Raw genomic sequence first — 12,201 nt, 5'->3', positions numbered from 1 at the left:
TAAACTTGCAGGTTTTATTATCTCGACCTCTTCTCTGTTTCCCCAGTCTGAGGGGAGGCTGCTTCCTGCAGTTCCCACATCCACAATACCTTACTTTAGTGTTCAGCTTTAGGATTTGCAGTTCTTCAATATCTAGTCATTAATTCTTTATCAACTGAGTCTCCAATAGGCTAAATCTTTTTTTTGTAGGGGGGGGAGTTACAGATTTTTAAAGTTTTGCCAAAAGGAGCCTCTACTATTTCATCTTTTTCTGTATCCCTATAATTGTGTTCATTCGCTGTTTTTCTTCACTGTTCAGATACAGTTAACAGTATCCATATTGGTTCCATGACTTTAAAGGATTAGATGCTTTTGTTTGTAATTCTTGACCCACATCGTTACAATATTGAAAACAATTCTAACCCCAAATCTCTGTGCTGGGGTAGCTGACTATATGTAATAATTTTCAAGCATTTCCTTGCATTTTAGTACATTCAGTTATGTACGAATTTCTCCAGGCTCTGAAGTCATGGCTTTGACATTAAGATGTCCCCAAGGGAACTATAGCTAGAAAAAGAGGGAAGGCACCAAGTGTGGGAAAAAGAGGGGACAGTGATTTCTTTTTGTAAATAGAGAGACAGCAGGGTATCAGTGGTGACAAGGGAAGAATTGAAGGTGATGGTGACAGTGATGTCAGAGAGAATGACATATTCCTCAGTTATCTTTGTAAGTAAATGGAAAAGGAGGGCTTCAGGGTGTGATATTGTGCTTTATGACAGATGAGGACATAATGACTCTTCCAGAATGTCTAGACTGACCCAGACCTTTTAACATGGGACTACCCAGGATTCATTTCAAGAAGACAGAAAACACTCAAGAAGGGTTAAGGACCTGTCCTCAAAGACTAACTGAATGAATTCAAACCCAAAGGGAAAAACATCTTCCAGATTCACTTTGCAAGCTTTCAAAAATGTTATTTAAAGCTAAAAAGCAGAAGGAACAAGATTACAGTCAGATAAATTCTATGAAATATTTGTAGAAAGAATTGGGATGAGTGAGGAGGAAGAGAAGGATTGCAAGATTTGCTACCTGAGGGGTATAATTATACCTGTAACATGTTTCCCGAGAATGTTTCAATCTTTAAGCATTCTGCTTCTGTGCTTTCAAATACCAGTGTAGATATGCTCTCCTAAGTGTATAATCCAGAGGAACTGTGAGATGTATCACTGATTCCCAACTGTCCTATTTTATAGCTATCTATAGCTATATAGTTAACAATAAACTATTTTATAAATGTCAGCCACTTCTCACCAGTTTTAAATGGCTTGCTTTATACCTGTGAAACACTTAGAGAAGTTACTTTAATTTTTTAACCCTTAGTTGCAGCAATCAGAGCAAGTTTGACTTTCTGTAAAACTTCTTTAGAAGAATGTTTTTGGTCTACGGCCATACCACCCTGAACGCGCCCGATCTCGTCTGATCTCGGAAGCTAAGCAGAGTCGGGCCTGGTTAGTACTTGGATGGGAGAAGAATGTTTTTGTTTTTGTTTACTTTAAAATTTTATTTATTTTTAGATAGAGGGGGAAGGGAAGGAGAAAGAAAGGGAGAGAAACATCAATGTGTGGTTGCCTCTTGTGTGCCCCCTACTGGGGACCTGGCCGGCAACCCAGTCATGTGCCCTGACTGGGAATTGAACTGGCAACCCTATGGTTAACAGGTCAGTGCTCATTCCACTAAGCCACATCAGCCAGGGCTCAAAGAATGTTTTAATTGAATATGGCAACCTACTTCTTACATTGGAGCTCTGTGAGTTGGTGAAATAACAGTTTTTCTTTTAAGTTTATAAATGACAGTAGACTACTCAATCCACCTTGCAGACCCAGAATAGAGTTCTAGACACTCGAGTCCCTCTGTTCCACGTAGGGGAGCCCTCTGGAGCAACGTGTTGGGGGACCTTTTATTCTTTAATTGGTGTAACTACAATAGAAGGAAAGTTTGGATGCTGAAAACATCCATTTCTCATTCATAAATGAAAGTAGGGTATTCTCAGTCAGCTTCCCAAGATATCACTAAGTTGAAACACTTAGTGATACACTTATCACCTACTGTGATAAGCCCAAAGAACCAGGGGCTGACCTAAATGGATGGAAGCAATGAGGAAGAACATATTGAAAAAGGTGAGTTTAGAATGACAGGAAAAGGATTTAGTGATAGTAAGGGAGCAAAAAAGAATCTGATGAATGGAAGCAAGTTATACAGGTTTGTTTCATATGAGATGAGTTGACAAATTATAGTAGGAATGTTTCAGCAAATGTGATGTCCTCTGGAGAGACAAAATATATTTAGAATAGTGCCTATTTCTGACAATTTTGATATCTTTTCATTCATTTAGTCAGTAAAGATTTATTGAGCACCTACTACTGTCATTTGTTTTTGTTTTAGTTGTTTAGCTGGGGAGTAGGTATGTGTATATATAGATTAACAACATCTAATACTCCTTGAAATGAATATATTGAGTTTCAAGTTGCTTATCTTCTTTTCCCTCTTTTGAACAGCGCTGTGGCTCCCAGACCTATCTCATCAGTCTTTTCCACCCTGTTAAGGTTGCTGCTATGGCTATTTCACAGCAGGGAAGTGGGGCACACAGGTGTTTGGTGATGCACCCAGCTCGCACATCGAGACGCTGAACCCAGCTCTGTTTGGTTCCCACAGTACTCCTATCTGCTGTACCCGCTGCCTGCCTGATTTTGGTAAGGTGATCATGGGTCACTGCCAGCAAGTTTACTTGAGTAATCTATAGTATATAGTACTGAAAAGTAAATGTGTAGGGGGATATTTAATAAAGACAGAAGACTGCCATTATTGAATTCAGAAGCGACAAAATAAAAACAATGGCAAAAGAGGATTCTAGACTTCTTTACTTAAAGACAGGAATTGGAAACAAGTAGAAGTGCTTTTGTTTGTTTGTTTTCTAAGAGGCATGCCAACACAAGTCATAGCGGGAGATGGAGCAAGGGGAGGTTCAAGGACATTCAAAGGAAGAGTCAACCAAAGCTGGAAGGTGAATGTGAGGAGAGAAGGTGATGGAAGAGTTAAAAATCATTCCTTAGTTAGCAAGCTTCGGAAACCAGGGATGGTAAATATACTGTGATTGATTAAACAAGAGGGAATGAAGTGGTTCTTCTGAATATGGTGAGAACATGCATTTGACAGTCAACATTCATATAAATAGGAGCTGCATTGTATATTTAGGGTAAAAGGCTATGGCATCCTCTCCAGCTTGTCTCTACCTCCATTTGAAACTTTGTATCCCCCACCAGAACAAAAGACCAAAACACTTCTATAGGAAGAGACCATTTGGGAAAACTGGGCTGGAGAGGCAGTTGAGCTTGGTGTTGATAGCTTTACAATGCTTTGGTTAAACCAGAGATCTATTCTCAGCAGCCCTATACAAAGACTGTGAAGGTTGTTGTATCTCGTCATTGGTTCGTAAGTTAGATAACAGGGTTTTTCTGTCCTTCCTCCCTGCCTTTCCTCCTCCCTCCTTCCCATTTTAGTTGTGGGTAAAATTCATAGCACTTGTGCTCGTATCACTGATTGATTTCTCAAGATACTGAATAATGATGTTAGTGAGGTAATAGGCTCTGAAAAATAGAACAGATCTTAATTTGGGTATAGTTCCTGTAGAGTTGTCCCTAACTGATCCTGATAAATATCTCCCCTTGAGTCCCCACCCTGTTTGTTCAGAGAATCATTTGTTCTGGCTTTATATTCAGTAAATGAGTCACCAAAGTGTCTCGGTACATAGTAGACATCATTTATATATGGACATTTTCTACCAGTGGAGTCTGCTTTATGCTAGGCAAATATTTCCTTACTAATTCAATCCAAACAAGCTTCTCAAAATTATATATTTTTGTAAATGTGCGTGCATGTTTCCATCATTAACTTACAAAACTTTATTCCACTTTAAAAAGTTAATTATATTTCACCCATTAAAATAATTAAATGGTCAGAATTTTTCCAATTCATTCATTTCTTGTCCTGAAAGAAAAAGCAATTATCTCAATGTTCTAAGGCCTATATTTATCACATACAACCTTCCTATACCTTCCTAACAAGCAACAACAACAACAAAATGAAGGAACAAACTTGAAAGAGAGAGAGAGAGAGAGAATAACAACTACAGGCACCAAAGTCTGATTTGATTTCATAATGACAGGATAGAACACATTTCAACACATGCATGGCATTGCATACAAGGCACTACATCTTTAAGAGTATGAGAAGGCAACAGAAAAATACAAATTTATTGAACACATTTTCTCAGAAATATATCATATGGTTTCTTTGTAAACTTTTATGGCTTGGCACAGATATATACTTCTTAAATGAGATTCTGTAGAAAGAAAAAGATACCAGCAGGAGTTACACTACAGCTGTCAGTTCATACTTACAGCAACGGCCTCCAGGATTTGCTTAACAGCGTCTGCAGCATCTCGTTCGCTGTAATATCCCTTTTCCACAATCCTAAAAACAAAACATCATAAACATAAAAAGCAAAAAGTGAAATGCTTCTCAGGCACGTGCATTCAATTGAGTGGATGCTAAAAGAGGTTAATTAAATGAGTGTTAAACAGGCCACATTACACCAAGAAGAGGACTTCCATAAACTGGCACTCTAGAAATCTTTGGGTTTATTTAGGATAATTCAAGACATGTATTTTCTATTAACATTATATATAAAAATGAAAATAAATAAATGTCAATTACTCATAAAATATAAGTAAATTAAAATAAAATGATTTATTTTGCTTAGGCTTGAAGTGCTTATTATTTTAAAACAAAAATTCTTTATTTCTTAAACTTTGTTTTTTGAATCATTTCAAACATATACCAAGTAGACAATATGCCATAAACCATATCATATTATTGCCACACACCTTCAAAAGTTATTAATTCCTGACCAATGTGGTTTTATCTATCCAATTAATTACATCCCCTCCTTCTTTATGACTTTGAAGCAAATATCAGATATCATATAATTTCTTTTTTTTAATTTTTTAATTTATTTTTAGAGGTGAAGGGAAGGAGAGATGGAGAGAAGTATCAATGTATGGTTGCCCCTCGTGCATCCCCTGCTGGGAACTGGCCTACAACCCAGGCATGTGCCCTGGCTGGGAATCGAACCGCGATCCTTTGGTTCACAGGCCTGCGCTCAATCCACTGAGTTACACCAGCCAGGGCAGATATCATATAATTTCATTCATAAGTATTTAAGATATCTAAGTGATAAAGGGTCTTTTAAAATCATAACTACAATGTCATTATAATATCTATAAATTACAATAATTTTAATATCTAAAATGCAGTGTTTCAAATTTCCAATTATCCTGGACATGTTAACATTTGTTGTTTGTTTGAATCCGTGTCCAAATAAGGTCTCTCTCCTTCCCTCCCTTCCTCGCTCCCTCTTTCCTCCATCTGGTTTTCTTCTCCAAATAAATGGCTTGCTCTTCTTGCACAGATGAGGGCAAGTAATTTTTCTTTCAAGTTAAGGTCTTTTCTTTATGAATTTCAGGAATGTTTTCCTAAGTTAGAATGTTTTATATTTATTTTCTTCCATTGCTCTAGTTTTCTTATTTGGTTTGGGAGGTTATACACACATAAGAGTTTTCAACTTTTGATTTACACTGCTCTTCTATGACTTTATTTAAGTTTATTTTGCAGGATTAAGTTATAGTTTTATCAACTTGTGGGTGCATCCTCCTGGCACACTTTCACTGCCTAAAGGAATCTTATTTTGTTTCTTATTTTCTGTGCTCTGTTATCGTTTCATTTTGGAACTAACTGAAACATCTCTCTGTTGCTGCTTATTTTTTAGCCAAATTGGTTTTCTTTCTTAAAATTAAAATATAATTGACATACAATGTTATATTAATTTTAGGTGTACAACATAGTGATTTGACATTTATATTCATTACGATGTGATCACCACAATAAGTCTAGTTAACCATTTGTCACTGTGCAAAGTAATTTCAGTAATATTGATGATTTTCCCTATGCTGTACATTATATCCCTGTGACTTATTTTATTTTTTATAATGGGAGGTTTGTACCTTCATTCTTTTGACAGAGTGATGGGCCAGGACATCTTTTCTAGTTTCATGGCCCTCAACCTTCTGTTTTGTTTGTTTCATGAAGGATTAAAAATACAACTTCATACTTTCTGAGATCTCCTCTACCTGGAAATTCATTCCTTTGCTTCTGCCATCTCTGCTTTGATTATTGGAGTCTCTTACTAGCAGTTGCTCCTAAATATGGGGCTTTTCCCTCAAGGGGCTTTCGGTATTAATTTCCGGAGTTCACAGGGCCTTGAATGCATTAGTTGCTTCAGACCTCACAGTGAGCACAGCCTTTGCAGGTCTCAGGAGTTTGGGTGGCAAAAGCCCTCACGACTTCAGCGGTTTTTCTTGTACTGGCCCATCCTGCCTCCCAACGATCTGGAGATCTTAGAGCTGAGTGTTCTTGATTCTTCGGTCTATCGCATGTCTTCTTGCTTCCCTTTGCTCCCTCTTCCAGAGAGGCTAACACCACGTGGCTTTTGGAATTGTCATCAGTTTGTCCTCATTCACTTGTGTTTAAGGCTTCATGGGGATACCTTGTCGCCTAGTTTTGTTACATTGTGAGTTTTCAGTTTTTCTGTCCTAGTTTCTATCCATTCTTAAGGGAATATCTGGGAAGGATAAAAAACTACTTTCTTTGCTGTTTCTCTTTTACTGGAATTTCAAGAGAAAAGACGTTATGGATATAGATAGTACTGTAGGTTGCCAATTTGCGTAAGATGTTTCCAATGAATAAAAAGTTTGTGGTAAAGATGTGTGAAAAAGGTCCATTCAAAATGTAAAAGAGACAAAACTTTAACAACTTTGATAATTTTGCATTGAAATTTTTTCTTTAATGTTAATTCATCAAAAAACATACATATTTTTCCAAAACTATCTTCCCTTTTTGGAAAAAAATATTTTAGCAAGAAGTTGTGAGTTCTAAAAATAGCTGGAGTTAAAAGTTGAATTGAAAATTCGTAAAATGTTTTCACAATAGGGAATAAAGATTTAGGAATGCAGAATGGAACAGAAATGACAAAAATAAGCCCTGGCTGGTGTGGCTCAGTGAATTGAGTGCTGCCCTGAGAACCGGAGGGTCACTTGTTCGATTCCCAGTCAGGACACATGCCTGGGTTGCAAGTTTGATCCCTTGACTGGGCATGCACAGGAGACAACTGATCACTATTTCTCTCTCACATCTGTGTTTCTCACATCAATGTTGTTTCCTCTCTCTTTCCATCCCCCCCTCGCGCTCTCTCTCTAAAATCAGTAAACATATCCTTGAGTGAGGATTAAAAAAAGAAAGATGAAAGAAAAGTAGGGAAGGGAAGGGAAGGGAAGGGAAGGGAAAAAGGGCCAAGACTACAGTGAAAATTAGAGCGTGATGATGGGGTATGATGTTCAATCAGTATTTCTATCTGTCTCATGCGAGCCAATACTTGCTGCACATATATAAAGAATAAAATTTGGATCTTGTCCATATGAGACCACAGGTAGTGGAGAAGTTATTAACAAAAGCATCATCATATATGTAATACACATTATGTTAAGGTTTGTACAGCCAAAGGGTTTATTAATTGTGTTGGCAGAAGTGTCTCTAGAGTAGACGTGTGAGGCAGGGGCACAAAATGTGGGCACCTTCCCGGCCTCATCTCGGTGTGAACTCTGCAAACCACAGCTTGGCCCTATGATCAGAATTCCACGGCTTCTCTCCCAGACTCCTTCTTCTAAAAGTTTTGTTCCCAGGTGACGTGTTCACCAGGGTGTCACAGAGTTAGGTTTCTGGAACTCAGACACCCAATTTTAAATATTTTATAAGTTGAGCTGCCACCTAGGCCATCTGTGACTGACTAGAAAGATCAATAACAGTGAACTTCTCAAGTTGCAAATGCAGGTTTATAACTTACAGCTTAGATTGTCAGTGAAGATATCAGTGACCAAGCAAAGGAAAATGAAGTTCAGCAATCTTTTTCTCTTCCTTCTGGTAGCATGACTATAGTGGATGTGTGCAGTCAATGCCTTTTGCAGGGTGTGGTGGTGAAATTCTTAGCTTCTCACTGGATTGTTGCTTTGATCACTCACAGAGTCCAGCTCCAAGCCTTTCTTATAGCAGGCAGTCAATAAATATTTGTGAAATCAATACTAATAACCAAGTAAATGATGCCACAAAAATTTCAGACTGTGGACACCTGAACAACTCCTTTACCTGTGTTCCTTATTCTAGGCAAGAAAAGTATTGAACAAGGAAGTGATGCTCACCACAAGTACAAGGGGTACCTCAAAAAATCCTAAAATTTTTTAATTCAAAGTTGTGTATTTATTCTTACATGTTTCAACTTCAATCACCTTCAAAGTACTCTCCATTTGATGCAATACACCTATTGGGATGTTTTTCCACTGCTCAGAACAGTTTTTGAACTCATTGATTTTGGTGCATTTTAGTGCTTCTGTTGTTTTTTTGTTTCACCTCTTGCACATTCCTTTGAGGACCTCTTTCATTTGGGGAAACAAACAAAAAAAAAGTTGCTGGGGTGAGATCGGATGAATAGGGAGGGTGGGGCACCAGGGTCATGTCATTTTTAGCCAAAAACTGCTGAACACAGCATGGTGCAGGCAGGTGCACTTGTAAATCACTCATGAAATGGGCAAACGCATTGAAAGAGTCTTCAGCCCTGGCTGGCGTAGCTCAGTGGATTGAACGCGGGCCTGCGTACCAGACGATCGCGGTTCGATTCCCAGTCAGGGCACATGCCTGGGTTGCAGGCCGGTTCCTTACAGGCTAACTACCAGCAGGGGATGCACAAAAGGCAACCATACATTGATGTTTCTCTCCCTCTCTCCTTCCCCTCTAAAGATAAATAAATAAATAAAATTAAAAAAAAAAAAGAGTCTTCAAAAAAATTCACCGAAACCAATCACAGCCTCTCACAATATGCCAGCTGGTGCACTGACTGATACAGACAGGTTCCCAGAGCACTCGCCTAGCAGTGGAAGCCTGTACTCCAAGAGGCCCGCTCTCCAGAAGATAATTCCAGGGCTTTTGCGCCCCCCCCCCACCTCATACATTGGCCATGGATCTGGTGGGAGAATAGCCACAGAGATGCTTCCCAAGGCAAAACGCCATAGGCGGAAGGGCTGCTGCTGGCTTCAGGAAGGAACTCAGTTACCTAGTTTCTAGATAACATTGTAATAACATGAATCTTCTTAGATATTTATTTTGGGCAAAATCAAAGTGATTCAAATTCATCAAAATAGAATAGATTTGTTCCAAGCAACACAAGTTCCTGCCTAAAATTTAGTTAAAAAAATTTGCCACTGAAATTGAGCTATGCATATACAGCCAAGGGTTTAGGTCTTCCATTTTTAGAAGCAATGAAATGTTCAATCCTGGTCGTGTTTTCAGAGCTGTAAAAACACAGGGATAATTTTTTTGCTGGTATTTTTGGTTCCTTATTTAAACATACTTATTGCTATATTTCTCTTCAGATTTAATATACTAATTTCCTTTTCATGCTTTGTAAAATAATAAAGAAGGCAGCTGCAATGCTACCAGCATCTTAAGATTGCTTCCAAAGGCCCCCAAGCCACATAGTTTGATGCTGTGCCACACGATTGCCCATAGTTCTAGGAGGGCTGGGCTAGAAGACTCAGTGCTAAGAACTAAAATCACACCCAGGCTTTTAACCACAACACTGACCCCAAATTTGCCCTGGGACCCCCGTTTTTACAGGCCCCTCAGTCAGTTGCCAACCGGTCTAGCCAGCATCTGGAGATCTGGCAGCACAACTGGGCGTGTCTCCCTGAGCTCCCAGGCTGTGACTCTGTGGCCCCAACAGGCCTTCTCCTCCACACTCTGCCTTTCCCCTCCACTGCTGGCTGTGTTGGCCCACGTGCTCCCCTTCCCCACGGTTGGGGCTATTTTCCTTCTCGTCATGTTAAAATGCAGAATGAGAAAACCCAGGCGATGGCTATTTCTCTCCATGGATCTGCTTTAAAATAGGACTTTGGTGCATTTGCTTCTGTCACCTTAATTGCTGCAAATCGAATTGAGCCTATCTCCAGCTATGCAGTTACCACAGGCAAGGCAGCTGAAGAGCTCTAATCGGATCACAGCCCGAGGCCCTCAGACTTCCTGGCACGTACATTAGGAGCCTACTGCTCTCCCCACCAACGGCAGCTTTCTCTCAGATGGAGATACTATTGTTATTAGATGGCTGCAGGTCTGTGTGTGAAATTGGTCTTATGAAAACCTGTACTGAATGATCAAATAACATCGGATGAGATCCCCAAATAATATGAATTTCAGGAATTAAGTCTTAAAGACTGCTAATACTTCTTCATGCTGTTACATACAAAAAGCTGCATTAAAATGAATTCCTGTGTCTGTTTAAATCCACCAGTCCTTTATAAGCCTCATTCACTGCTTTTTCTCATTTCATCATGGTCTCTTGGTCTGTATTGGTGCTTTTTTCCAAGAACTTTCCCAAAGAGTATTAAATTTGTATACTTAAAAAAACAGTTTCAAAATCACTATGGCCACCTGTTGAACTGGAAAGCTAGGGAGAGAGGGAGGGAACTGTGGATCAGTGTGGGTCCTGGCCAGGGAGCGGCAGCGCAGGAGAGAGGGGACAGGCGCAGGGGACAGCGCAGGAAAGAGGGGACAGGCCAGATCAAAGTGCAGACAGGCGAATGGAGGCTAGGAGTTCCTAGTTCGGTTCCTGCCTGCTGTAAATTAAAAGTCTGACCTGAAGATGTTATATAAATTGCCCAAGGGCACATTGTTTATTTAATCACTTATTTGACAAATACCTAGCAACCGCTTGTTTCCATTCTAGAACCACTTCTAAAATGAAGATTAAGAGGCTTACAGCTGACCCTTACCTTGTACGACACTTTGTCCCCTCCCCAACCCTTTATCTAACAATTTGTGACTTCTCACTTGAAATTCGGCACAAAAGATGCTAACTTCTCCCTGAAGCCATTTCTGAACTCGAAGACTCCCATGTTTTGTGTGCCGCGTACTGTGTTTGTGCCCTGATTATATCATTTTATGACCCCCTTGTAAGTACTCACAGCCAGATTCGTGGCCAACTTCTTCCAAATACAAAGTATCTTTGGATGTGTCTTTTGTGAAATGATGATCCGTATATTTCTTCAGTCCCTTCTCATTTATTTATTTTTTAATCTTCTGGTTGTCTCTAATATATTTTTTAGGGAGGTGGTGGTAGTATTACAAAATAATATTAGGATCTATATTACATTTTTACTTTCCCTCTTCCAGACCACGAGCCCTTTGAGGGTGAAGTCAATGCATTCTGGCTACCATGGCGGTGAGACGGAAATAAAATGAGTGGTGAGGCTCAAATTGTGCGGTGAGGCCAGATGGTAAGTGGCTTGCTTTGTCATGTCTAAAAAAACTGACTTGAACCAAAATTAGGGAGTAGCCTTCTGCGCTGACCTGATCAAATCTGTGCTTCAAAGAAATAGTTCTATTCCAAAATGCTTATGAACCTGGACATGTTCAGTTCTTTGCCTACCACGTCTATGGCCTCACTTATTCGCATTCGTGCACATGCTAAGTTATGTATACACAGAAAAGGGCAGAAAACACGGGTGTGCCATTAATCACAAAACTAGTATCTGTAACTGCCACCCAGCCCAAGATATAAAATATTACCAGAATGCCAGAAGTCTCCTTGGCCTCTTCTAAATGACTCCTCCTCCACTCCCTTCTCTTGTTATCTACTTTCTATGGTAATATTTTCTTGGTTTTCCTCATATTTTTACTCTGAGTCTTACATCTTTAAATACCAAAATTTAGTTTTACTTTTATTCTTAACCTTATTTCAAAAGAAATCATACGTATTATGTTCTTATGTTTCTCACTTCTTCAAAATTATATCTGTGATATTTATCCTTTCCTAAAGTTTTCCTGCATTCCCCCTAGGTAAATTGGATGCTCTGCTGTGACGTCAGCCACACTGGCAACTGCCATTGCCATGGAGATGAAAACAGCATTTTCAACAGTCTGCTAGACATTTTCACCAATAAGTGTCATAGGCATGTCTAAATCAATATATCATTAAATGAACTCAGGGTCCTTTCAACTTTCACT

General features: G+C 39.2%; 1 protein-coding gene across 1 annotated transcript in view; it reads right to left on the bottom strand.

Annotated features, from left to right (window-relative positions):
• The window catches only part of CAMK4 (calcium/calmodulin dependent protein kinase IV), a 193,283-nt gene that overhangs the window by 63,214 nt on the left and 117,868 nt on the right, over positions 1-12,201 (bottom strand). The window contains exon 5 of the mRNA XM_037032274.1: positions 4,437-4,509. Coding sequence (XP_036888169.1) covers positions 4,437-4,509 — 73 coding nt within the window. The remainder of the gene's footprint in view (positions 1-4,436; positions 4,510-12,201) is intronic.

The sequence above is a fragment of the Sturnira hondurensis genome, unplaced genomic scaffold (assembly GCF_014824575.4).
Source record: "Sturnira hondurensis isolate 20B ecotype Veracruz unplaced genomic scaffold, ASM1482457v3 Scaffold0021354, whole genome shotgun sequence".
NCBI lineage: Eukaryota > Metazoa > Chordata > Mammalia > Chiroptera > Phyllostomidae > Sturnira > Sturnira hondurensis.
The sequence above is the reverse complement of the archived record's forward strand: the minus strand, read 5'-3'. Positions and strand labels throughout refer to the sequence as shown.